The sequence below is a fragment of the Equus przewalskii genome, chromosome 12 (assembly GCF_037783145.1).
Source record: "Equus przewalskii isolate Varuska chromosome 12, EquPr2, whole genome shotgun sequence".
NCBI classification, from domain to species: Eukaryota; Metazoa; Chordata; class Mammalia; order Perissodactyla; family Equidae; genus Equus; species Equus przewalskii.
The window spans coordinates 302450-328730 of record NC_091842.1 but is presented as its reverse complement, the minus strand read 5'-3'; the positions used below and the strand labels follow the sequence as shown (position 1 = coordinate 328730).

The 26281-nt window shown below is 65.0% G+C and overlaps 1 protein-coding gene and 1 long non-coding RNA gene across 10 annotated transcripts; one reads left to right on the top strand and one right to left on the bottom strand.

The window, feature by feature from the left end:
* Positions 1 to 3576: 3576 nt before the first annotated feature.
* On the bottom strand, positions 3577 to 6139 carry LOC139074678 (uncharacterized). Its single transcript, XR_011524304.1, has 2 exons — positions 5882 to 6139; positions 3577 to 3922 (listed from the first exon to the last, which is right to left on the bottom strand). It is a non-coding gene; the product is annotated as an uncharacterized lncRNA (long non-coding RNA).
* Positions 6140 to 6819: 680 nt separating this feature from the next.
* PDGFA (platelet derived growth factor subunit A) lies at positions 6820 to 24823 on the top strand. 9 transcript variants are annotated; one of them, XM_070566107.1, is made up of 8 exons: positions 7426 to 7697; positions 9048 to 9177; positions 10576 to 10672; positions 15328 to 15432; positions 17057 to 17244; positions 22097 to 22211; positions 22404 to 22472; positions 24103 to 24823. In XM_070566107.1, the coding sequence occupies exons 2-7, from the start codon at positions 9115 to 9117 to the stop codon at positions 22457 to 22459; spliced, it is 624 nt and encodes a 207-aa protein (XP_070422208.1). In that variant the 5' UTR covers positions 7426 to 7697; positions 9048 to 9114; the 3' UTR covers positions 22460 to 22472; positions 24103 to 24823. The 9 variants fall into 9 exon arrangements, with proteins under 9 accessions (XP_070422215.1, XP_070422212.1, XP_070422208.1 ...); XM_070566109.1 differs by lacking the exon at positions 7426 to 7697 and adding an exon at positions 8005 to 8146; XM_070566116.1 differs by lacking the exon at positions 7426 to 7697 and adding an exon at positions 8520 to 8652.
* Positions 24824 to 26281: the final 1458 nt, after the last annotated feature.

The following is a 26281-nucleotide window of genomic DNA, read 5'->3' as shown; positions in this document are numbered from 1 at the left end:
TTAAAAATGTGAAATATAACACTCCTCCTGGTTTTTTATTTGTGACTTGTTCTCTGTCTTCCAGAAGTTTGGTAAACTACAGGAAAACTAAAATAGGAATTAGCATCTTTTCATAAGTTTTATTTGGAAAAATTTCAATCTCACAGAAAAGTCGTAAGAATAGTACAATGAACAGCTGTCTCCTCTTCACCTCAGTTCACCTGTCACCCACATTGTCTGTCTGTGCTCTGTCATCCTCCGTCCGTCATCTGTGTATCCATCCATCCACCCATCATCCATCCATCCATCATCCATCCATCCACCATCCACCATCCACCATCCATCCATCCATCATCCATCCATCCATCATCTATCCATCCATCCATCCATCCATCCATCCACCATCCATCCATCCACCATCCACCATCCATCCATCCATCATCCATCCATCCATCATCTATCCATCCATCCATCCATCCATCCATCCACCATCCATCCATCCATCCATCCACCATCCATCCATCCATCATCTATCCATCCATCCATCCATCCATCCATCATCCATCCATCCATCATCTATCCATCCATCCATCCATCCATCATCCATCCATCCATCTATCCATCCATCATCCATCCATCCATCCATCCATCCACCATCCATCCACCCATCATCCATCCATCCATCATCCATCCATCCATCCATCCATCCATCCATCCATCCATCATCTATCCATCCATCCATCCATCCATCATCCATCCATCCACCATCCATCCATCCACCATCCATCCACCCATCATCCATCCATCTATCCATCCATCCATCCATCCATCATCTATCCATCCATCCATCCATCCATCATCCATCCACCCATCCATCCACCCATCCATCCATCCACCCATCATCCATCCATCCATCCATCATCCATCCATCCATCCATCATCCATCCACCCATCTATCCATCCATCCATCCATCCACCCACCATCCATCCATCCACCATCCACCATCCATCCATCCATCATCCATCCATCCATCATCTATCCATCCATCCATCCATCCATCCATCCATCCATCATCCATCCATCCATCCATCCATCCACCATCCATCCACCCCATCCATCCATCCATCCATCCATCCATCCATCATCCATCCATCCATCCATCCATCCATCCATCCATCCATCATCCATCCATCCATCATCCATCCATCATCCATCCATCCACCATCCATCCATCCACCATCCATCCATCCATCTATCCATCCATCCATCATCCATCCATCCATCCATCCATCCACCCATCATCCATCCACCTATCCATCCATCCATCCATCCATCCATCATCTATCCATCCATCCATCCATCCATCATCCATCCATCCCCATCCATCCACCCATCCATCCATCCACCCATCATCCATCCATCCCCCATCTCCATCCATCCATCCATCCATCCATCCATCCATCCATCCATCCATCCATCCACCCATCATCCATCCTCCACTCCATCCATCCATCCATCCACCCATCATCCATCCATCCACCATCCATCCACCATCCATCCATCCATCCCCATCCATCCCCATCATCCATCCATCCATCCATCCATCCACCTCCATCCATCCATCCATCCACCTCCATCCATCCATCCATCCATCCATCCACCATCCCATCCATCCATCCCATCCATCCACCATCCATCCATCCATCCATCCATCCATCATCCATCCATCCATCCATCCATCTATCCATCCACATCCATCCATCCATCATCCATCCATCCACCCATCCATCCATCCATCCATCCACCCATCATCCTCTATCTTCCATCTACGTATGTATGTATCTATTATCTATCAATCTATCCTCCATCATTTATACTTCCCCCTACCCCAACCACCTCGTGACCCTTTGCCTCAGGAGCGCAGCATCTCCCAAGAACAAGGAAGTCCTTCTGTGTCAGCATCACACCATGAGCACCCGCAGGGATTTACCAGCGATGCAAGGACCTGATATTTCTCCCGCGGTCCCACTTGTGTCCTTCGAGCTGTTAACTGGTCGGGACACAGGCGCTGGTCAGAGGTGGGGCATTGCATTGTGCTGTCCCGTCTTCCCAGTCTCTCTTGGTCTAGAACAGCTTCCCTCCCGCGTTCCCCCCATGACACTGACAGCGACGGTCCTGAAGGATCCAGGCAGGTGCCGTGTGGACTGTCTCTGGAACTGCTTCCCCAAGATCGGATCGAGACTCACCACTTTTGGCAAGAGCCCTGCAGGTGACGGCGTGTCCCCTCGCATCACAGCGAGACGCACACGGCGCGTTTGCCCCAAAACGTTTCTTAACAACTTAGTTTCTTAATCCTGCTGAAATGTGTTTCCTGTGCTCTCCTCGCACGCCTCCCATCCAGGGCGCTGCTGCCTCCCAGACCAGGAAGCCTTTTCCATCGGGAGGGCCCATGTCTGATCCCGTCTTCCCTCCGGGAGGCGTGGAAGGCCAGCAGACGTGTCCCCAGCCAGCCCCACCCTCTGACCTCTGCCCCGGGGGGTGAGTCCCGTCAGAAGCCGACTGCTAAGGGGGGCTGCAGGCACCCCCGCCCCCACGTAACGGACCCAGAGGGACAGGGCCTGCGGGCGGTACCCCGGAAGGAGGGGCGGGATTGGCTCTGGGTTCAAACAGGTGGCCAGCCGGACGACTCAGGCCAGCATCTGCCCCATCCTTGGAATCACGTCCAGGACACAGGGACTCCCCCATGAACCCCGAAGACCCTGGGGGGCCAGGGAGGGAAGGGGGACCTGCTGCTTGGCCTGGGAGGCTGGAAGGCTGGGGGCGCTCGTCAAACTTCCTGTTTATGCTCCTACATTTTGTTCCCCCAAAGCCCTTCCTTCAACGGCCCCGTCCCCCAAGAATAAAAACCGAATTTCTTACTTGGGTCTGGAGGCCTTCCTGCTCTGCCCCACTGCCCTCCCCTCCCAGCTCATATCCTCCTACCCAACCCCTACTCCTGTTCCTTGAACAAGCCAAGCCAGTTCCTGCCTCAGGGCCTTTGCACCTGCTGTTGTTGTTTTTGCCTAGAATGCTTGACCTGGACCTTCTCGTGACCGGCTCCTCAGATAGGTCTTCCTGCCCATCCCCAAAATACCCTGCCTGACATGGTGTATTTATCACTTCTTTATGGCTTCCCCCAAAGAGATCGTGGGCTCAAGAGGGCTGCACCCCCAATGCTTTGCATGGTGCCCGGCACATAAATACTTGCCGAGTGAATATTTCTTAAAAGCAGCCCCCTGAGCTGGCTGTTACCCAGAGGAGGAAGCTGAGACTGCAAGACGCCAAAGTTTGCTCAAGGTCACACAGCTCATGAGCTAGGAGGGGGGGTCAGGGTGAAACTGACCCCCGGCTCTGCTGGTCACCAGGATCTCTGGGGGTTCAGGGCTCTGCTGTCTTCTGGGCAGGAGGCAGCCCCCTCACCCAGTTGGCTCCACGGTGTAGACACGAACTCCGGGTGTCTTGACTAGCATTTTCTAGGAGAAACATCACTGGAGCCATGCAAGGCATTTTAAATTTTCTAGTAGCCACGTTAACAAAGGAAAGACAAACAGATGAGATGAATTGCAATCATACAGTTTATTTAACTCCATTCTAAAAAATGCTATCTTTTCAACACATAATTAATAAAAAAGTTACCAATGAGAAATTTGACACCCTTTGTTCCCTACGGGGTCCTCGAAGGCTGTGAGCTTGCACGCACAGCACAGCACGACGATTCAGACCAGCCACATTCCACGTGCCCAGCGGCCACTCGGGGCCGGTGGCTCCCGTTTGCACAGCCCAGCAACAGCCTTCATTTCCTGAAGCCACCACCAAGCGTCCCTTAACGTCGGCCTTCACCCACAAAACAGTCACAAAGGATCGCGGGCTCGACGCGATTGGAACTGCATTTCTGTTTGTGTACTTAAAAAAGGAAATACAAATATTTAATGGGGAGTTAAGACAACACTGAGAACACCTTCTCGGCCTGCTCTGCTCGCGGGCTTATCTTCCTTTCTGGGGAGCCTGAACTGGAAAGGCCTGATTCCCAGCCGAGCCTCCAGCCTCTGGGGCCTGAGGCGGGCCAGGGGCATGGCTTAATTAACACCTGTACGGGCACTTTTGATCTTCAAGGAGCCGTGCCCACTCGGCTGAGCTGCTCCGGGATTAAGGGCCCTGAACCCAGAAAGCCTTGCCCAGAGATAAAGGGGACGGTGGTGTTACGTCATTACAAATTGTTCTGGTTCCACCCCGGCATGGGGCAGAGAGCTTGGTGTGGATGCCCAACTGGCCTCCACCTGTGTGACCTGGGAGCAGGCAGCCGCGCAGCCGGGCCCTTGGCCTGGGGCCCCCTCGGCCCTGCAGGTGTGTGTGTGCATGTATGCACAGGTGCATGGCTGCTTCTCTTCCTGGTGGATTCCTCGTGGACGGGGGAGATGGCCCTGTGTGGGGGTTATTGGCCCCCATTCTCCAGGGCAGATTGGGGACGACCCACACCAAGAAGGCCAAGGTCAAGGGGCAGAGGGCAGCCAAAACTCGGGTGTGCCCCTCCCGTCCCCCCTGGCAGTGGGGATCAGGTGGGCCTGGGCTCCACATCCTTTATGGCCGGTGGCCACACATCCTTCTGCAGACCGTGGGATAAATGCGTCCTGTGTCGCGTGTATTTAATAGGCTGGCACAGAGGGGCCCGTGCCGTCGGGGAGCCGGCCTCCCGGTACTCCGCCACTCCCCAGCTCTGGGACGGGGGCCTGTGGCCTGACTTCTTGGCGTTCAAACGCTCTCTCTGTGACACGGGAGGTGGGACAGGTCTGTGCTCCCTGGGGTCTGCTGCGGGAAACGAAGCCGCTCAGGGACGGAGGGGCTCGGTGGATGTTAGTCACGACCCTGACCCCGGGAAACAACAACGACGGCAGCGATGGAGCACCGACTGGGGCCAGGCCGCAGGCAGGCGCAGAGCAGCAAGAGACAGAGCAGGAGTGGGGTGAGGTGCAGTTTAGGGTGACATGCTGGCTGCCCACCACGCACAGCGCCCGGCTTGGTGACAGGTCCTTCGTAAAGGCAGCGTCCCCCTCCAGCCCGCGACCCAGCTCTGAGGAACCGCCCAGGCCCTCCCGGCTCCTCCCTGGCAGGGTCACAGGCAGTGGGCCGGAGGGAACCAGCTGCACGGGGGCCCCTCTCTCCGCCTATTTGGAGCGCCTCACTCACCTTAATTACGGGCCTGCGGGCACGTCGGGGCGCGCCCGGGACTCCCGAGATAGCCCAGAAGCCCCGGCTCCGGCTCCGGGGGCGGCCGGCCATCCCGGGCGGCCAGGTGCACCTTCACCCCCCATCAGCGCCTCCCCACCTGGAGACCCCGCAGCGCCCCCTTCCTCCGCGGGGCCCTCTGGCCCGTCTCGGGGCGCCCGCAGCCCCCCGGGGACGCGCACCCCCGCAGCCCGCGGCCGGAGTCTGGGGGGCGGGGGGCGGGTCTCTCCCTCCCGCACACAGCCGGGCGTCGGTGGGGGGACCGCGCCTCGATCTCCCGGCCTGGGCGGGGATGCCCGGCAGAGCCCGGAACGCCGCGCCCGCGCGCTCGGGCACGGCCGCCCACGCCTCCCGACTGGAGTGTATATTTAGCCTCATTATCAATGTTTGCAGCGAACCGTGTGAACCGCCTAATAGCGGCTGGAAGTGAAACTCGATTCCCGGGCAGGAGGAAGCACGTGACCACGCCTGGTCCGGAGGGGATCACGACGGGGGGCTGGCAGGTGCGGTCGCCCCCGCGCGCCCGGCCTCTCGGAGCCGAGCATCCGAAATCCACCTCCAGGGGCCTAAATTAGGAGGGCGGCCGGAGCGTGAAAGGGCGGGGTGCGGGGGAGGGAGGCCTCGGGCGCGAGTTCTTACCCAAATTGGTGACCCCTTGGTCAAGTCGGTCCTCCGGTCTCCATTTCCAGCTCTTGGAAACAGACTTTCTAGGGACCAGTTTCTTACGAGGATCCGGGGGAGGGTGGGGCGCGTGGGGTTAGGGGCGTCCCCGTCCCACCCAGGGCGGGCCCTGGTGCTCGCACGCGCGTCGTGCCCCGAGTGTCCCCCAAAAAGGCGGCTGTCGCGCGGCTGCAGAAGTCCTGCCACCCTCGCGGCCGCTGTTGTCGCGGTCGCTATGACGACCAGCTGCGGTTTTATTTTTAATAGCGTCCGGCGATTAGAGCGAGGCCTGCGCCGCCCCCCGCAGCTCTCCGGGCCTCCCCGTGCTCCCCGCCCTCGCTCTGGCCGGAGACTCCCGGGGACGACGCCCCAAGGCGTCCCCAGACCTCCCCTCCTGGCCCCAAACTCGAACTGGGCGCCCCTGAAGTGCCAGGCCAGGACGGGCTGCTCAGGGGTGTTGCGGAGCCCCCCCCTCCCCGGGGGGAACCAGCGACCCTCTGTGCAGAGGTTGGAGCTGGGAGGGACCCGTGCCCCCGTCCTCAATTCAACCAACCTTTCCTCCTTCATTCCCACATCCGTTATCAAACCTTGTCCTTTAACCCCAAAGACGTGTTCTGGGGTCTTCTCTGCCCGCCAGGAGTCGGAGGCTCAGTGGGCGTGACATGGTCAGCTTTGGGGATAACCATCAGACCGCGTCCAGGCCCAGTCCCCACGCTGCACTTCTGGCATCCTTCCAGAAATTGCCCAGCGGTCTCCCTCTCGGAAGCCACAGGAGGTTCCACCTGGACAGACACGACTGGCTCTCACGTGCCCTCCAGACCTTTCCAAGTTTTCCCTGGTTCTCCCTGGGACTTCCATCCTGACCGCCGGGGAGGGCGCTGGCATCAGGGTCGCAGGGTGGGGCTGTGGCCCAGGGGGAGGCAGGGCCGCCGGCGGCCGCAGGTGTGTGAAGGCTCCGGGAGGGAGGGCGCTGTGGACCCGGGCCCTCCAGACACTGCAGGAGAGGCCCCGCCCCCACCTCTCCCGGTATTTGGGGGGAAGGGGAGCGCCCCCCGAAGCGCCCTTGGGACTGGGCCTTTGAAATGCCGAAGCCCGCCGAGGCGGGGATGAAAGAGCGCCCGCGGGCTGCGCCTTTACTGCCTTTGTGTGGCCGGAGGGCGGCCGGAGGGGGCGCGGGCCTAGCCCACGGGAGGGGGGCGCTGGGGGCTGAGGGCCAGGCCGGGCAGAATTCTCGGGGCCCACCCACCCGGGCACCTCCTGGCCTCCAGGGGCCTGGGCCGTCTAGCTTCGCGGTGGCATGCCCGGTCACCCCTCTATGCCTGGTCCTCAAGGGACCCTCCGCGGCCGGGGTCCGATCCCACCTGGCCTAGGCGGGCGGGATCCGTCCACCAGGGCGCACCTGCCCTTTCGTGGCGGGGGAGCCGTCCGGCCCCGCGCAGGCCTCGGCCTCCCGCGCGTCGCTCCCCCGCACCGCGCTCCGTGCCGCGCCTCGGCCGGAGGTGGCGCTCTGTGCGCCCAGCGGATCCCGGAGAGGGAGGTTCAGACCGGGGGGTTCCTCACGAGCGGCTCCCTTCCCGTCCTTCCCTCCCACCCTCGCGAGTTCCCGGCTCAGGCCGCGGCCCGGCCTTCCACGAGGGAGCGGGGACTTGGGGACGCGGGGTCCCAGGGTGGGGACGAGGCTCGCTGCAGCCCCCTCCTCCGACCTGGGCGCTCTCCCCTCCCGGAATGTGGGTGGAGGCTTCATCCAGACGCCCCAGGCACCGGATTCTGGGCGGGGGCGCGTGGCGGCCGCCAGGTGAGTGCCCCAAACGCGCCCCTAGACCCGCCCCACCTCCCACCGGAGACTCGCTCCCTTCCTTTTATGGAGAGGGGGACGCAGGAGCTTCGGAGCCGACCCGTGGAGAGAGGCCCGAGCGCCGGGCGGGGGCGGCTCGCGTTGCCCTTTTTGGCGTGGGAGCTCCGGGCGCTGCCCTCCGCCACCGCTGGGGCCCGAGAGAGGCGAGCCGGCGACGGCGGCCTCCTCCCCTCCCCGTCCGGTGCCGCAGGACTGCAGCTGGCACGGGGGGCGGGCAGGCTCGAGGGAGGGGCGCGCGGAGCCCCGGCGGCCGTGCTCGGAGCCGGGCGCCGGCGTTGATGGATCTCCCTGCCCGCGTGAGCGCGTGTGTGTGCTCACTGCGGCGGCGGCGGCGGCGGCGGCGGAGGCCGGGCCCTGCCCGGCCCCTGCGGCCCCCGCGCGCTTCCGAGGTGCGGGTCCGGGGCCCGGAATCCGGGGGAGGCGAGGGGGAGGGGGCGGGGGAGGGGCGCGGCGGCGGCGGCGCTATAACCCCCTCCCCGCGGCCGGCCGGCTCCACACGCGCGCCCTGCGGAGCCCGCACAACTCCGGCGAGCCGGGCCTGCCCGCGCCTCCTCCTCCTCCTCCTCCCCCTCCTCTCCCGGCGGCGCCGGCTCGGCCCTGCGCCCGCCCTCAGGCCCGCGCGGCCAGGCCCCGGGCGGCCGCGGGCGCTGCCCGGCTCGGGCCGGCGGAGGGCGGAGCGCGGCGCCGGAGCCGAGGGCGCGCCGCGGAGGGGCGCACGCAGGCCGCCGGGCCGCGCCGTGCTGGGCCGCGCCGTGCCCGGCCGGGCGGCGGCGGCGGCGAGAGGAGGCCGGAGGCGAGCGCGGGGCCGGCGGTGGGCGCGGGGGGCCGTCCGCAGCCCGCAGCCCGCGGGGAGAGCGCGAGCCCGCGCCCGGGGCCCGGCCGGGCGTCCAGACAGGTGATGGGTGGTGCGGCGGCGGCGGCTGCAGCCTCGCTCCGGGGTCCCTCTCGGGGCTGATGCCCGCAGATTCGCGGAATTGCCGGCCGGGTTGCTCCTAAAGCCAGCGCCGGGGAGCGAGCGCGGCGGCGGCCAGCACCGGGAACGCACCACGGAAGAGGCCCAGCCCCCGCCCTCCGCCCCTTCCGTCCCCACCCCCTACCCGGCGGCCCAGGAGGCTCCCGGCGCGGCGGGCGCGGCGAGCGCGCACTCCCTGCTCCTCCTCCTCGCTGGCGCTGCCTGCCTCTCCGCGCTCGCTGCTCGCGCCGGGCGCGCTCCGCCGGCTCCCTGCTCTCCGCGCCACCCTCCTCCGGGCCGCGCTCCCTGAGGGATGGTACTGAATTTCGCCGCCACAGGAGTCCGGCTGGAGCGCCCGCCCCGCGGCCTCGCCTCCCCGCCGAGCCGCCAGCGCCTCGGGACGCGATGAGGACCTGGGCATGCCTCCTGCTTCTCGGCTGCGGATATCTCGCCCATGCCCTCGCCGAGGTGGGTGCCACCCCCGCGCCCCGGCCCCTCTCCGCCTCCCCCGGCGCACGCTCCCTGCGGCCGCCGGCTGGCCGGGGCGCCCCGGGCTCCGGGGCTCTGCGGAGCGCGTTCTGATTTCTGTCAGGGTGGTCGGTTTTTGAATTTTCCCAACTCGGTTCTATTTTCTGCCATGCCTAAGTGTGTCTGGTGAGTTTCCAGCGTGTTGCGTCGCTTTGCCGCGGAGGGCGGCGGGGTGGACGAGTGGGGAGAAACTTCGGGGGGCGCGGGCTCGTCTCCGGGGAGGGGACCCGGGGCGCTGCGGGCGATGCAGTATCGGGGTTCGGGGAGCGCCGAAGGGGGTGTGTGAGCCGGCGGAGCCCGGGGAGGGAAGGAGAACGGCCGAGGGGCAGGTAGGGGCGGCTGCGGCGGGAGTCCCCGGCAGGCGGGGTGGGCAGCGCGGGGCCGCAGCCCCCGGTTCCAGGTCGCCAAGCCCGGCGGGGCGGCCGGGCCCGCGCAGTCCCGCCCGCCCGGGGCCTGCTTACAGGTGGCTGCGCGAGGCGAGCCGGGGCCGGGCCAGGCGCCCGCGCCCTCCCACCGCCGGCGTCCCCCACCCCCCAACCTCCAATCCCGGGTCCCCGGGAGCCGTGCGGTGATGAATGACTTTCTGCAGCCCAGTCCTGGGAACCTGGTGCTCGAGACCACCTCCCCCCCCCACCCCGGCGACCCCCGACTCCCTTTAAAAAGCAGGGCTGAGCGGGGGGAGCGTGCGGTGGGGGTGGTCTGGGCAGGGCCGGGGAGCGGCGCGAGGTGGATGTTTAACTCTCGCGTCCCCGGCAGCTTCGGCTGCATTTGGGGCGTCTCGGTCGGCGCTAGGGCCGCGGCTGGGCCAGAGCCCGGGGTGGGGCGAGTGTGAGTGTGGGTGTGAGCGAGTGTGTGCGCGCGCGTGTGTGAGCCGGAGAGACCCTCTCCCCCATAGGCTCGGCCGGGGATTCCGGGGTGTGAAATTTAAGCCCCCGGGGGCTGGATTAAAGTGTTGGGGCCGCTGTGACTTTGGTCGCCGACCCGTGACGCATTTCAACTTGATCTTTCTCCATGTCGCTTTCACCATTAAATCAGGAACTCGGGGCCCCCGCCGCCCCCAGACCTCCTGTAACCGACACCCCGCGGGGGGAGGGGGGCACGGGGCTCTTGTGTGGAATTGTAGGAGCGGGAAGGACTTTCGTTTTGCAAAGGGCAGACAGGGATGGGGACTAGGGTTTTGGGGGGGTCTCACCCAGCCCCACCCCCGGGCCTCCGGCTCCAGGGCCTGGGCAGGGGGGCGGGCGTCTTGCGCGCGCGGGGCCCGCGTGGGTCTGGCCGGGCCTGGTCGGGGGGCCAGGCGCTCTCGGGGGGTCGCTGACCGTGTGGTTCTCCTTGCAGGAAGCCGAGATCCCCCGCGAGCTGATTGAGAGGCTGGCGCGCAGTCAGATCCACAGCATCCGGGACCTCCAGCGACTCCTGGAGATAGACTCCGTAGGTAAATCGCGTCCCTTTCCTCGGCGCGCGGGGAGGGCGCGGGCGGGCGGGTGGAGAGGGCGCCCCGGCCGCCTCCCGCGCTCGGGCCGGGCCGGGCGCCGCGCAGGAGCGCACCGAAAGGTCAGAATCCAACCTCGGGCCGTAAAAGCCCAGGCGCATGAGTCAGGAGTTTCTCTTCCAGTCGCCACTTTCTCCCCCGGTGGCGGCGGCCGAGGGCTGTACGCTCGCTCGGTCGCTCGCCCGGGGATTGTTTTTGCATTTAAGGAAAATGCCTGGTGTGTCACAGAAAGTTCAGCCGCATAGAGGGCGCCGGCGGCCCGGCCAGGTGTGCGGCCCGCGCCTGCCCTCGGCCGGAGGAGCGCGCCAGCCGGCCCAGGCCCGGGCGCAGAGCCCTGGGCGCGCGCAGCGGGGGGAGGCGTGGGAGGAGCCGGTGCCCCCGGGTCGGGCCCCCCTGTGGCCGCCGCGCACTCGCCAGGCTCCTGCCGAGGGGCCGGGCCTTTGTGGTCGCGGGAGGTCCGTGCCTTCCCTTTTCACGAGGCAATAAAAAGGCGCGCCTTGGACGCATCTGCTGTTGGGGCTCATCCTTAGGCCCTGGAGTGGAGCCACTCACTTGACAAAACAGTTTATTTGTCAAGCGGAGTTCGGAAGCTCCTGAGCGTCGCTGTGGACTTGGACCGGCCCCGGTGGGCAGAGGTGGTGGGGACAGCCGGTTGGCTGCGGTGCACGGTGGGCCCTAGGGAGCCCCCTCAGAGGGCAAGGATTCTGGCCCGCATCGCATGGGTGGGAACTCCGGTGTGAGATTCAACTAGGAAAATACTCACATGGAAAACTTACTGTGGATGGTGAAGAGAGGCCCCGAGTGAACTTGTCCAACCGAGCGAGTAAAGGCACGGGTCGGGTGGAAGGTTTGTAAGCGAAATGAAGATTTTCCTCTCCCTCGAACGGCCCTGAAGAAGGGAAGGGGGGCGGAGGGGGAATTCAGTAAAGTCACATGTCGAGTCATTTGGAAATTTGTACCTAATTACGGTGGTGCAGAGCGAGGCCTGGCTGTTTTCGTTTTGTGCCAAAACCATTTTCTAGCCAGGCCGCCGGTTTCTGTAGTTTCTTGACCCAGGAAATCCTCGGGCTGATCTTTATCGGGAAGGGGGTAGAATTTCACTTGGAGATCAGAGTTGGGCCAGGGGGGGATTTCAATCTGGCTGCTTGCTGTGTTGCCCCGAGGAGAATGTGAGGCAAACGCCTGTTTGCATTCTGATGGTCCCGGATGGATTTGGGAAGTGGGGAGACTGTCTCCCCCAAAAGGTTCCAGGGCTTTTTTTTTTTTTTTGCTTTACCCCAGCGAGTCCTGTGAAGGGTCAGGCCTCTCTGTGGGATGGCTGTGGGATGCACCACCACCGGGAAATGGGCCATTCACTTTTCTGCTGGGCCCATTCTTATTCTGGTCCCTGCAGCCCCGCCTCCCCCACCCCCCACCCATTAACGCCTTCAGCGGGCAGCTCATTCCTGACCTGGGGGCTTCTGGGCCTGAGCGTCTTTGGGGTGGTCCAAACTGAAGAAGCGAGGATGCCCCAGCCAATTCTCAGGTTCCCCCGTTACTGGGGGTGCTCATCTTCCTCCTGCTCCAGTGAGTGGCTTGTGGGTCCCCTGCCTGCTGTCCACCTGCCAGGTGTTGTGGGGTCTATAAGGTGATTCTCAGGGTGCGACTCCCAGTGCCTGGGAAACTTGGAGTGAGAGCAGACGAGGGGCCTTGGTCGCTGGCCCTGCCCCCGGGGCTACCCTTTGCAACACAGACCCCGAGATGGGTTGGGTGTCCTTCCTCCTGGTCCAGCGCTCCCGTCACAGGCGTGGAAGCTGAGATCCAGGAGCCCACCGTCTCTGGCCTGAGCACCGGAGTGGTCCGGTTGCTTCTAGAACTTGTTCTGGGGGGCTCTGCCTCGACTCCTGTTCCCAGTGAGGGGAAGACGTGAAGCTGGTCGGGCTGCTGGGGAGGCTGTAAACACCTGGGCCGTCAGCTCCCCCTCTAGGCCTTGGGTTGCCCGCTAGGTCCATCCAGAGGCCGGTCTGGGATCAGTGCGTCTGGGGGCTGACTCCTTCCTCGGTTTCCTCTATCCTTCTTTGTAAAAACTCCGGGGTGGCCCTTCCAAGGGGCCGTTCTGGGTGTCAGGTTAATGCCCAGGAATCCCAAAAGAGGCTTTTGAGCAGACTGGCTCCTCCCCCGAGTGGGTGGAGCTGTGCGTTTGGCTGTGGGATCCTGGGTCCTCCCAGGGGGCCGGCTGCACCCCCACATTACAGATGTGGAAACTGAGCTTGAGGCTCCAGGCTGTCTGGCTGGACGCCCTGAGGTGGAGGAGTCCTAGACCAGCTCCGGAAACTTCTCGGAGCCCGCCACATTCCGGGAGTGTGTACTGAGTGACGGGTAGTTGATTTTTTCATGGATGGCTTTGGCGTCCAGAGGCCGCCATGTGGTCCTTGAATGCCGTGGAATTTGGGGCCTGTTCGTCAGGTGCGATGACAACACACCGCTTGGTGGAGCGGCCTCGGGAGCTCTGTTCTCGGCTGGACTGGCCAGGCGCCCATCTGCGGTCACTCAGTAACTGATCCGTAAATGTCCCCTCGGGCCCTGACGAGGCGCCAACGCCAAGAGTGGGGGACTTTCCACATCTGAGTTGTGTTCACACATCCGTGCACGAAGGACAAGAGGGAAACCACTCGATTGACTGTCCCCAGAGAAGTTCCGGGGCCTCGCGCCCGTGGGGTTCCCTTTGAACCAGCATCCGTCCATCGCCTGCTTCCCCCATGAGTGTGGGGGTCGCGCCTGGTTCGCTGACCACCCATCTTGGTCGAGCGGCGAGGGATGGTCTTGTCTGACCAGGAGCCGTTTTCTGTCCATCTTGTGTCTCAAAAGCAAGTCGCCGTTTCAGGTTCCAGCTCAGCTGATAAACCGGAGGGCTGTCGTTGCCTCTATTTACCAGGCCGGGCGGGAGGGCCGTCAGCCTGGCCACAGGCTCCCGGTTCTGTCTGTCCTTGCTTGTCTGCCTGTCTCTCGGGCCCAGCGTCCTCAGCCCCCTGTACACACGTTAGGATTGTCACGAGTGAAGCGGTGAACGCCTGGCCGTGGGAAGGCGTCGGAAAATGGTAGCCAACGTCGTCGCTGTCGTTAACTTTCCTCTTGCGAGCGGAGGACCAGCTGCTCCTTGGTTTGGCGATGGCACCGTGGCCACCACCAGGACGTGACTCATGAGAGTCACTTTTTCGTGAAAAAAAAAAACCGCCTCTTGTAACAGTTAGCTGATGGGAAATTCTTACGGCATGAGTAGTCCAGTTCTGGTCTGATTTTGGGTCTTCAAAAAAGGCGTGCAACATCGAGTCGTTTTGGGCAAAAAGTTGCGTTCTGCTCAGGCTTCAGGATTCTGGGAGCGCGTCTCTCGCCGTTGGCGCCTGACGCACGGATTTCCGTTTCCGTTTTAAAACGTGCAGCTTTTCAGTCTTGGTGGTTGGTGGACCGTCGACGAGGCCCAGGTGGCTGGGCACCGAGGAGGGGCCTCTGGTCTGGGCTGGTGGCCAGGACACCAGTCGAGCTTCTTGGGGAAAAGATGGCAAGACAGGACGTGGTGCAGCTGCTTTAGCTCCTGGCCGTGGGGCCCGCCTTCCTGGACCCGTTGGCCTTGGTTATCTGTGGGGAGGCAGAGGTGGAGGCCAGAAGTGGGAAGAGACCCCCAGCTGGTCTGGGGGTCAAGGCTGGGGGGCCAGGTGTGACCCACTTCATCCTTCCAGCCAGTTGGGCCAGACGCAGCCTCTTTTCCTTCCAGGAGCCTGGGAGACCCGGGCCTCTCCCAGCCTGTCTGGGGAGGTGTATGCACCGGGGAGTCTAACCGGCTGGGGGATTGGGGTCCAGTTCTGATCTTGGCTGAGGGCCCCCCCTCCATGCTCGTGGCTCTCGGGCACTGTTCATCCTGCCAGCTTATCCCCGTGTTTGCCAGGCTCGGGCCGCCCCCTGTCCGTCCTGCGGCTGCCCCTTGCTGGACACTGGGCAGGAGGCAATGTGTCTTTCTTGTGTTTCCTGGGGTGTCTCCCCCTCTCGCCCTCGGAGTGGACTGACTTCAGGAACGAGTGGGGTCTGGCTGTCCCTCAAAGGTTGGGCTGCCCCATCAAGGGTGTGGCTTTAGCGAGAGGGAGGGAGGGAGGCGGACACAGGTGCGCTGGGAAAGCTGCCCTGCGGGCTCTGCTCCTCTTTCCGTCAGCCCGCTGTCCAGCCTGCTCTCCGAGGTGGCACCCTGCCCGGGAGGTGGGCCTGGCGCAGAGCAGCAGGCCTGTCGGTTCTGGGTCTTGTGGACGCAGAGAGTGGTCTCAGGGCTTCTTCCTTGGAGAGGAAGGGGAGGCCCCCCCAAGTCTGCGGCTTTGCCGTGAGCTGCAGCGAGGGCGCCACGGCCTGGAGACCTCCGTGTGGGCTTGTGGGGGTCGGCGGCATCTTTTCGGGCATCTTCCATCCTCTTCACTTCAGGGACCTCTCCTCACCCTGTTGCGGGCGTGGAAGGTCTCCTGGGGGTCCCCCGTCATCATCTTGGGGAAGGAGGTGGGGCAGACAGGTGGGGTGTGCTGGCTGCCATGTGGGTGGGCGCTGGCCGGCTGGTGCCCAACTCCTCTTCCTCCCCATAGGGCCCGAGGATGCCCTGGACACCAGCCTGAGAGCCCACGGGGGCCACGCCACCAAGCATGCGGCCGAGAAGCGGCCTGTGCCCATCCGGAGGAAAAGGAGCATCGGTGAGTTCTGGGGCCTGGGCGGGCTCCCCGCTGTGGCCTCAGTGAGCGTCCGTCCCCAGCACCCTCAGCTCTGGCCGCCTGCCGTCCCCGGGGGCCTCCCCCCACCCCCTTCTGCCCCCGCCCGCCCGCTCCTCGCTGCAGGCCTGGCCGGGGCCAAGAGTTTCCAGGAGCGGAGAGCCATCGTAAATTCCTCAAGTGCCCGGTCTTGTTGGGGCCTGCTCTCCAGGAGGCCTCGCGGGGAGTGTGGCCGTGTTCAGTCCCCAGTTCCTAACGCGGAGCGCTGGGGCTCCTGAGCCGCGCCTGGTGGGCTGCCTGCGGCCCTGCCCGCTCCTGGGGCTCCCCCAGGGCCCGGGGTTGGGGTGTCTTGGTTCTTGTTCGCTCTCGAGCATCGTGGGACCCCCGTGAGGAAGGACGAGCCGGTGGGGTCTCTGGGCCTCAGGCTCTTCTCTTAGGGGGTCTCTGCGTTTGCTTTCTGGCCCTGGGGAGACAGTTGGGGGGTGTGGCCCACCCAGTCCCCTGTCATCGGGGGTCCTGAAGCTGCTGAGTGTGTGTGACCTTGGGCGCGTGGCTCCTCCACTGAGCTTGGGTCTCCTCCAAGAAGCTGGCTTAGAGCTCCTACCTTTAGCCTGACGTGCGGGCACACGGTTCCCAGTTAGGGCGAGCGGGCCCCCCAGGTGAGGTTTGCTCTCAGGACCACGCCTTTCACGTTCTCAGACCCCGTTCTCTAAGGGCTGGTCTCCTGGCTCCGCCCTCTGTCCTCATGGCCAGGTTCCCTGGGCCCCTCCCACCTGGCGGCCTTGGGCTGGGCCGTGAGCGAAGCCTGCCACCCCCATGGGGCGACCAGACGCCTGGCACCCAGCCTGCGTTGTTTGCGAGATGTTCTCGGGGGACCAGCGTGTCTCCTTGCCCAGGTGGTCCCGGGTCCCGAGGAGTTGCGTGCCCCAGGGCCCCCGGGACGTCATCTCAAGCCCACAGGAGGGGACACACAGGCTGACCAGGCACAGGGGCGAGGGCAGGCCGGTCTGGTCTTTTGATCTCATCTCAGGCTCTTCCCCTCGTCGGCGCAGGGAAGGCCCACCCGTGCTGGCCGCGGGGTCGTGCAAGGGGCTGGGGCATGCGTGTCGGGGCCGTGCTGGGCCCCCCGCACCCTTGGAGGCTCCTCCTGGCTCTGGGCTCCGGCCCCGTGGTGTTGCTGGGGCAGCGGCTCTGGCGAGTGGCTCTCCGCCTGCTGGCCGGGCATCCCAGGCTCGTGTCTGGGTGGCAGGGCCTCCCGTTGGCCGGTCCCCATGGCTGGACAGCGCCAGGCGGCCATTGCAGACGCCCAGCTGGGCCTGAGGCCGGCGTGGGGAGGAAGGTCGTGCACCAGACTGTGTCCCAATGTCTGTGTGTCGTGTCTGTGTCCTGTCCTGGGTCCCTGGGCCTTGATGGAGGAGACTTTGGGGGTCCCTGGCCCACCCGCCCTCAGCCGCACCCACAGCCACTCGGGCCCCTGCCCTCCCCCGACTCGGCTCCCAGCGTCCTGTGGAGGAAGCTGCAGCCTCGGGGGCGTCACGGAGGGGGCGCGGGTGCCAGCGGGAGGCGGGGAGCGGGCTCCGCATTTGTTGACCGCAGCTCTCGTCTGCAGAGGAGGCCATCCCCGCTGTCTGTAAGACCCGCACGGTCATTTACGAGATACCTCGGAGCCAGGTGGACCCCACGTCCGCCAACTTCCTGATCTGGCCGCCGTGCGTGGAGGTCAAGCGCTGCACGGGCTGCTGCAACACCAGCAGCATCAAGTGCCAGCCGACCCGCGTGCACCACCGCAGCGTCAAGGTGAGCCCTGCGACAGCCGGGGAGGAGGCGGGGCCGGGGCTCGGAGCTGGGGCGTGGGTCCCCTCTGCCGGCCGACACTCACTTTCTCTTGCGTGAATCGGGGAGGGCGCCCCCGTCCTTTGGGATGTGCCTGTTGGTGGAGCCGTTCTCCGGAAGGTTCTGTGAGGCCGTGCGCTGTCCCCTCAGTTCGTGGAGCCGTGCTCACTCTGCCCTGAGACCCGAGTGGGGTCCGGAAGCTTCTCCCAGGGCTGGGGGCCGCTCCCGTCCCGCCTTGTCTGTGACATGGGTCTGCAGGGCGGTGACCCCGCTCTGGGGCTGTGGAACCCCGAGGGCCCCGGGGCAGCTGGCCATCCTGTTTCGGGGCATCTTCTGGCCTCTGGGGGCTCTGCCCTCTGGGTGGGCTCTGGTCCCGCTGGACCCTGGGGGGGCATGGATTTGGGCCACAGGGCCCCCTTCTCGGCTGGGCCTCTGATGGCCGGCGGGTCCGATTCTCCTGGAACGAGGCTGTCGGTTCTGGGGGCGCATTCGAGTTTGTTCCTTGACCATCGGCATCGTCCCGCATCCCTGTGCCCGCCAGGCTGGAGTGGGGAGCCGGAGGGAAGCCGTCCCGCTGTGGGGCTGTGGGGCCGGCCGGGCCACTTGTGGTCACACGGGAAGCACTTGAGACCGGACAGCTGCCCTGGACTCACCCGCAGGGCCTTGGTCCCAGGCCGCACTCCGCGTGCTGAGCGAGCGCATTCCGCCGGCTTCCTGCCCGGCCCCAGGTGGCCCCTGGGGCGCTGGCTCCCGGCTGAGGCTTCTCGGCCCCCTGCCCAGACACCATGTGTTCCTGCTGTTGCTCTGGTTTGTCAGAGAAGGAAACTGAGGCCCAACTGTGCATTCGGCACCCAAACGGCCCTGCCTGCCCGCCGGCTCTCCACAACTTGTGCCCCTTTGGGTCTCGGTGTCCCCCCTTGGTATGTAGTGTGTCCTGGGCCCCAAACACCCAGGACCCTGCGGTCTTTCTCTCTGGGGCGTGGGGGGGGTGGCGGGTGCTCCAGATGCGACGGGCGTGGGGTGCTGTCTGAGATGGGGTCTCCGGCTTGGGGATGCTGGAGCAGAGTGAGGCTCCATCCTGGGGACCCCCGCTGTTCCCCACCCCGCTTGCTCCCTGTGGCATGAGGCCTGGGGTGTGTCCAGTCCTGGGTGGGCAGTGACCCCCCGCCATGGTCCCCCCCGAAGCAGGTGGGCTGCATCCAGAGGCTCCAGCACGGCCAGCGGGAGGGAGGGTGGGCGGCCCCTCCTGGGAGCCGTGGTCCATCTCTGCCTTGGGCACCAGCCCAGGGCCCTTCTCGGCCCAGACGGGGCTGCGGTCAGCCCAGGGGGTGGGGGCCTGGTCCTGCAGCTGGAGCCCAGGCAGCTGGTTGCTCACTGGGTGCCCGCCTGGGACCCCGGCCCTGCCTCCTGCGGAGGGTTGGCAGGAAAACATCCGGCCCCAGGCTGTGGGGTTCTGGTTGAGAGGGGACAAGAGGTGACGGGAACAGGAGGCCCATTGTGGAGGCCGCCCGGCCCCCCACGCCTGGCCTGAGGAATCCCAGACCCCGGGCCTGTGGGGTGGGTGCCGGGGGTCAGCGGCCCCGGGTGGGGGGCTGTCCTCTGTCCTCTGGGACTTGCCCTCAGGCGGCAGCTGGACTGGGAGCCTCTGGGGGGCGGCCTGGCAGCCCCACGGTCCCCACCGTCCTGGGGCCGCATCAGAGCTGGTCAGTAAACGAACAAGTTGGTCGGTCCCCCAGGTGCCCAGAGACCGGGAACCAGCTCTGCGGCCACGTCCAGGGGTCGGCGGAGGCTCTGCTTTGCTTGACCGCAGGCTTCGGATGGGGGTGTGGGTGTGTCCCCCTGGGGCCAGGCCGGGCTGTGCAGCCTGATTGAGCAGGAGAGCCCGTCAGCTGCCGGGGGTCCTGCTCAGGGCTCAGGGCCCAGGGCGAGGGCAGTGGCTCTGGTGGTCTGTGTCTCGACGTGGGGCCGGGGCCACCCCATGTCTGCCTGAGGAAGCCCCCGTGGGTCAGGGAGGCCCACGCCTCGGGCCTTGGAAGCTGGACACGGCCCCAGGGGCATGGCCCTTTGGCATCAGGTCCCGGAGCCTGGGGTCACCATTCTCCGTGCCACGTTGACCTCTAGCTGGGTGAGGGGAAGGGCTGAGGTCGTCCCCTTCACCAGGCGTCCGCTTCATTCTATGCGGCTGTGGGGGGCTGGGGAGGGGACATGGGGTATGGACTCGGGGGCCCCCACGTCCCGGACTCAGGAGCCACCCCCTCCTGGTCGAGGGACGAGCCCAGGGTTTCTGCTATTTCCGAGTCCAGGCCTCCTTCCAGCAAAGAGGCGGCCTTGTCTGTGCTGCCTCAGTTTCCCCATCTGTCAACAGGTGATGCCTGCCTGGACTCTGGGAGGGGTGGGTTCCCCTGCAGCACAGGCCTGTGTCCAGCCAGGACTGGTGGGCAGCAGGGCCTCAGTTCCCAGCTCCTCATCCAGAGGACGTGACGGCCTCGCCAGGTCCTTTCTTGGGTGGATCTGGGGGGCCGAGGCACCCGGCCGGGTCCCTCGTGGGGAGCGTCTCGTCCTGTGGGCCCGGCTGGCACTGAGCACACGTTTCAGGGTCTGACGTTCGCGGCGCGTCCCTGTGGGAGGAATGCGGCCGTTTCCTGCCAGACGTGCGGGGCGGAGCGTCGGAATCCTCGCATTCCCGCGGCAGGTGTGCTCACCGCCCGCGGTTTGTTTTTCTTTGATAAAAACGGGCCGTCTGCAGAGAAGTGGGTCCCAGACCCGAGCGGCCGGTGCTCCTCGCACTTTGCAATGGGGGCCGCGGGCGGGGGACGGCGTTTCTGATTTGTCCGCCACCCCGCCGGCCGTCTGTCTGGGCAAACAGCCTGCTCCCCTCTGCCCGGGAATCGGGGGGCTCGGCTGAGCCCAGGTCCCCGTGTCTGTCCCCCGAGGAAGCTGGGTGAGGCTTGTCCACCTCCCGAGGGCCGGGCGCCATCTGCTCTCTGGGACGCCTGCTGAGGTGCGGCCCACCCTGTGACCTCGAGGGAGGGAGGGTCCGTCCACGACCCCCAGTGGCCCTTGGGGCCTGCTCACTGGCCTCTCTCGACTTGGGAGCTGGGGGTTCAGAAGGGAAGTGCTGACTCCAGGCCTGCCTCCCTCCCTCCCGAGGCCACCTGGGCCCCCCTTCCAGAAGCTTCCATAGACGTGGCCTCGTGGATTCCTCTCGGCGACCCCTGGGTGGGTGTGATCTGGCTCCCATTTTGTAGACAGGACAGGGCGTCTGTCTATCCACATGGTCTGGAGACGCCTCCCCCCGACCGGGGCTCATGGTCCCGTGGCAGGTGGACAGGTGAGTGCAACCCTGGATCCCCCCAGGGAACAGACCCCCACCTGCGGCCGCTCCTGCCTGGGGCCTCTCTTTCTCTCCCGATTCTTGACCAGGAAACCTGCCAGGCCCGCCCCGCTGCGTTCACACCCGGGCCGCACGCCTCTCCCACGGCCGCTGCTCGCCTAGCACCCTTTGCACTACGGGTTAACCATTAATGTGGCTGAGCAGCCGTGGCCAGGTCGGGACAAGCCTCAGGGCCGGCTCACCCGCGGGCTGGGCCGCCCGTTGCCAGGGTGCAGGGCTGACCCTGCTGCCCGGGGCTCCTCCGGCTTCTGGGCTCCAGGCCCTCCCAGTTGCCTCGGTGCCGCTATGTGCTTGCAGTGTGACCTGGGCGGGCTCTGCTCCCCTTCTGCCTCAGTTTCCCTGGGTGATCAGGAAGGGGCGGAGTGGATGTCCCCGGGGCGAACATTGGCATAGACGGAGTGTCAGCTGTGCGCCCGGCTCCGCGAGGCCTGGGACGAGCTCCCCACGGGGCCCAGAGCCTGGGCTGCAGGCGTTCGGGTTGGGGCCCCCCTGGGGCCACTGGAGAACTGCGTCTGTGCAAATGGATGGAGCTGGGGGATGGCGCGTGGGTCTGCGGCCTGGCACACGAGGCTCGACAGGGCTCCCTGGGTCGTGTGTTACGTGTTCACGGATGCCAGGCGTGTGCATCCGTGTGCGCATGTGGAAGGGTAGAGCTGTGCTCCTGGTACAGAACAAGCCGCCTCTGGGGCCCCGACCTGGCGTCTGTGGGGGTTTGGTTTCTCGGCTGTCTGGACGGTGCCTCGGGCCCTCGGGGCTGGGCCGTCTCCTCCCCGGGAGCAGGTGTGGACGTGGGTCCCTGTGCTGGGGTTCTGTGCCCAGAGGGGTCGGGCTGGTGAGGCCCGTGGACGGGCGGCGGTGCCTTCACGCGACTGGCAAGGACCCACCGCTCGGCTCTGGGCCCCCAGCCCCTCCTGGGACGGCCCGGGGCCCCCGCCCTCGTCTCTGAGGCGGCTTCCTCGGTTCCAGGAGGGCTGTGGCCTGGGGGTCACAAGGAGGCCGTGCGCCCGGCCCGGCTGCTTTGGGGAAGAGGTTTTTGGTGGGGCCGGCGTGGCCCGGAGCCCGTGGGGTCCTCATCTGGAGGCCATAACAGACCGGGGACCCCGTCCAGACCCAGCAGCCTCCTCATGGGCCTCGGGCAGCAGCCCGGAGTCTTGGCCGCGGCCTTGTCTCTCCTGTAGCATCATTTCACGTTGGAAACGCCCCGCGGCCCTGGCTGTCCCCCAAACGTGGCAGCATCACCGTCCCTCCCCGCCCACCTTGGGGCTCAGACCTCCTCCCACGGGCCACAGCCTTAGCGGTTTACTTTCAATGGAAAGGGACCGGGCACAGGCACTGCGTCTCCCGTGGTGGGGAGGTCGGGGGTCGGCGGTGGCCCGCGTGGCGCCCGTGGCGGCCACGGGGCTCACGGCCTGGTCTCGGCAGGTGGCCAAGGTGGAGTACGTCAGGAAGAAGCCCAAGTTGAAGGAGGTGCAGGTGCGGCTGGAGGAGCACCTGGAGTGCGCGTGCACGGCCGCCGGCCCCCGCGAGGAGGAGTCGGGTAAGCGGGCGCGGCCGGGAGCCGGGCGGGGGCCGTGGGGTCTGAGGCTGCGACCGGGTCGGCGGGCTGCCCGCTGCCCGGGACCTGCCAGCGAGTCAGGGCCGGCGCTCAGCCGGGCCGATGGAGGCTCTCGCGGGAGGACGGCGGCTCGGTGCTGACCGCGCGGTGTCGCCGTCCTGCCTCTGTTAACAGGAAGGCGCAGGGAGTCAGGTAAAAAGCGGAAAAGAAAGAGGTTAAAACCCACCTAAGGCGGCCGACCAGGTAGGCGCTCCGCGGGGGCCGCAGCCCCGCGGGTGGAGGCGCGCTGACCGATTGCACGGACAATCACCCCCCCGGCCGGACCCGGCCCTGATTGGCCTTGATCGCGCTGCGGCTTTGGTGTGGGGCTGGGCTGCGGGCTCCTTGCTCCATCCCGACGCCCTTCCCGCCACAGGGAGCCTGACCCCGGCTCGCGGCTGCCCCAGCGCCCGCCCTGGCTTCGGGCTCTATCCATGATCGGGAGGCGGAGGCCTCACGGGAACGCAGTGATTGGGATTTTCTGAGCGGAGGCGGGTGGCTCTGCCATTTTCCAGCTGGGTTCCCTGCCCATCGGACAGATGAGGAAACTGAGGCTCACAGGGGTCTAGGAACACCCTGGAAATAAGGCTTGAGCTAAGGTAGACGTTCACTGTTCACATAAAGCCGCAGACCAGAGCAGGCACGGCTGTCTCAAGGTGCCATCAGGGGCACTCCTCCGTCTAGGACCAGTGGTGGCCATCCTCAGAGTTGCCTCATGGCCCTATGTGGCTGCTAAAGCTCCTGAAATCACATCTACACTCCACACTGGAAGAAACAGATGGGAAGAAGGGTGAAAGAACCCTCTTAGAGAAACCCCACCTGGTGGCTCTTGCTTCGAGCCCGTGGCCGTCCCTCAGCTGCCAGGGGCCTGGGAAAGGAAGTCTTTTAGAGAAGCACCATGCTTCCCAGAGGAAAACGGGATTTGGGCAGCCAGTCTCCTCCTGGAGGGGCAGTTTCAAGGCTTCCCGGCCCTTGGTGTTGGCCCGTCTAGCTCTGGCGGGCCTGGTCGTGGCTCTGGGCCCGCGGGAGCCTGTGTGTCTGAAACAAACAGCCGTGAGAATTCTTAGGGACGAGTCGGGTCCAGTGCGTGGCTGCAGAGCTGCCAGGCCAGGGGCAGGTCCACTCGAGCATCCTCTGGGGGGGAAAGGTCCACGCAGTAGGTCCCAGGAGCCACCCCGAAATGATGGTGTGGCCTGGCTTCTGCTAGCCCGAGGGTGTGGCGGGGGGCAGCTTTGTGCCCGGCTGTGCATCCAGGCCTCAGACCACTGGGCTCTGGCCCCATGGGCCAGCCAATGACAGAGACCCCAAAGGGAGAGGCAGGTGTCCTGGTTCCCCCAGGCCCTGCTGGGCTTGGGCTCCGGGCATGCTGGTGGGACGAGTTTTGGACCGAGTGGTAGACGTGGGATGGGGACGATGCTTCTGGCCCAGAGCTCAGTGTAGACCCACCCGCTCAAAGTGTCTGGAGGGCATCCATTCTCAGGGTTGCCTCATGGCCCAAGAAGGCTGCCAGAGCTCCAGAAATCACATCAAGCTCTAGGCTGGGAGAAAGAGGAAGGTGTGGAGAAAGGCAAAAGAACCTTTCTGGGCCTCAGTTTCCCCCATCTATACAATGGGAGAACGGGGTTAGTCCGGGAGCCTGGTCCCAATTCTGGGCAGGGTGTTACAGAAAAGGTAACGAGACGTGTTTGATTTTGAGAAAATTCATGGAAACTTCAAATCTGAGACCTGCCACGCTGTGTGTGCGCGCGCGCTGGGCCGGATCGGGTTGCCGTCCGCGCGGCGCCGCGTGCTCGAGCCCCGCCTCTCGCTCAGTGTGTCTCTCCGTCTCCTGCAGATGTGAGGTGAGGACGAGCCAGCAGCCCTTCCCCGGGACACGGATGTACGTGGCGTGTTACATTCCTGAACTCTGTACGGTGCTTGTGGCCGGCGTGCGGTCTTTGTTCTCCTCCGTGAAACCCGTCCCCGTGCGCACCCTGGAGAACAAAGAGACGGCCCACGCGTGTTTCCTGTGACGTCAAGGCGAGATCGTCGCCCTCGGTGACGGGACGTGGGGAAGCTCCCTCGTCCAAACAAAGAGCGAGAGAGTGAGCGAGCGAGCGAGCGCACGCGGACTGACTCCCAGAACGTCTGAACGGTCGCCGGAGTGGGGGACGCCCCGGGGACTGGACGTCTGTCCAGGGCGGCCACAGGTGCTCAAGCCGAGGACACGGGGCCCGCTTTCGGGACGACCCCGGACGGACGCCGACGGGCCCGTGGGCGCCGGGAGTGTCTCGGATCCGCGTCTCCTCGCGGTGGTGTTACGTCTGCACGAAACCCTCCCCAGAGCCTTAAGTGGGTTTTTTTTTTTTACACCATAAAGTGATTATTAAGCTTTTCCTTTTTACTCTCTGCCTAGCTTTCTTTTTTTCTTTCTTTTTTTTTTTTTTTAATCCTCTCCTGGATGGCGTTTACGCCGGTGACACCAGGCTGCTGTGACGGTCAGGACGGTGGGACGGTCTCTCCCGAGTGGGACGCAAGCGAGCGAGCTGTATTAAATAAACGCGGTGTATACCCTCCTCCGAGGCGTGTCCTCGTGCTCCCGGCTCTTCCCTTCCTCCTCGACCCCCATTGCTTTTCCTTTTGGGCTTAAACCGTTTGGAGAGAACGGAGCGTGAACCAATCGCCCGCCGGCCCCGCGTCGCCTCCCGGGGGCTGGAGCCCGCGGTGCGAGCAGCTTTCCCGCCTGGCTGCCCAGCTCGCTCCCTGCGGCCGCCGGGGCTCGGCCGGAACCCACATTTGCTGTCTTGGGTAGGATGCCCCGCGCCGCGTGTGCGCCACAGCATGCCGTGTGGGTGCGCGGTGCCATCTCATAAAGGCGAAGTTTGGGTTTTATCGAATATTGTCGGTTTCATCCACTGGGGAGCCTGCAGTGTGTATTTTTGAGCCAAAAAGGAAAAAAAAACCCACCGGCAAAACCTGTACAAGTGGGAAGTGTTTAGCGGCCACGTTTTTCTAGCCGCGTGACCACGTCTGCACCCCGGCTCTCCTAGGAGGTCACGGCTTTCTGGGCCAGCCCGCTACGAGGGCTCACAGAACGTGGCCTGCCCTCGGCATTCCGGAACCTTCCGGGAATGGCCCGAAGGCGCCATCCGGCCAGTGCACGTGGCCTCCTGGAGATGGAGGCCGGCCACCCGCCGAGCCTGGCGGTCGAGGACGGATTATCTCACAAGTGGGTCGACCGCACTGTCCTCGCGGGTGAGCCAGTGACCCGGGCAGCCTGTGTCCCCCAGGCCTGCCGTCCCGTCCTCAAAGCCAGAGGCTCGAGTGACCAGCGAGACCCCTTGTTGCCCGTGGGGTTGCCCCTGGGGTGACCGCGAGCGACTACGTCCCCCGTTCTCTCCTGACCCCCCAGTGGAGCCCCCGGCTTGGGTGGGTGTGAACGCAGCGGTACCTGCCCCGCCTGGGATGGCGTCCGTGCCCGGCCGAGGCTGTGGTCTGGGGCCGATAGTTCTGAGCCCACGTGGCCCGAGGGCTTTTCTATGGCTCTGCCCAGCGTGTCCGGGGCCTCTCCTTCGAGGAACCCTGGGTACGCCAAGAAGTCGGCGACTGGTCAGGGCTGGCCCACCACGTCCCTTGCTGGGTCTCCGTCTGGGCCTCGGAGCAGCATCGGCAGATGGAAAGCGGCCGCCACGCGGACCCCGAGGGAGAGCGAGCTGCTCCCATCGCAGGAGCACAGGGCTGCACGTGCCCCCTGCGCACCCCGTCCCTTGGAGGGGGACTCCAGGCCCTGACCTCTGACCTGTGACATGGCTGGTGTCTGCTGGGCACGGACTGCGAACCAGGCTGTGCTCAGAGCCGCGTGGAACTGAGTCACCGAGAACACTACTGCCGTCACCGCGTCACAGAACTGAGGGGCGGGAGGTGACAGGTGGTGACAACACATGGTCACCGTCAGTCGGTCCCTCCCGCCTGTGCCCGTGGCGCCCGTTACAGAGGCACAAACCACGCGGCCGGGAGGGTCTGTGTTAACCCAG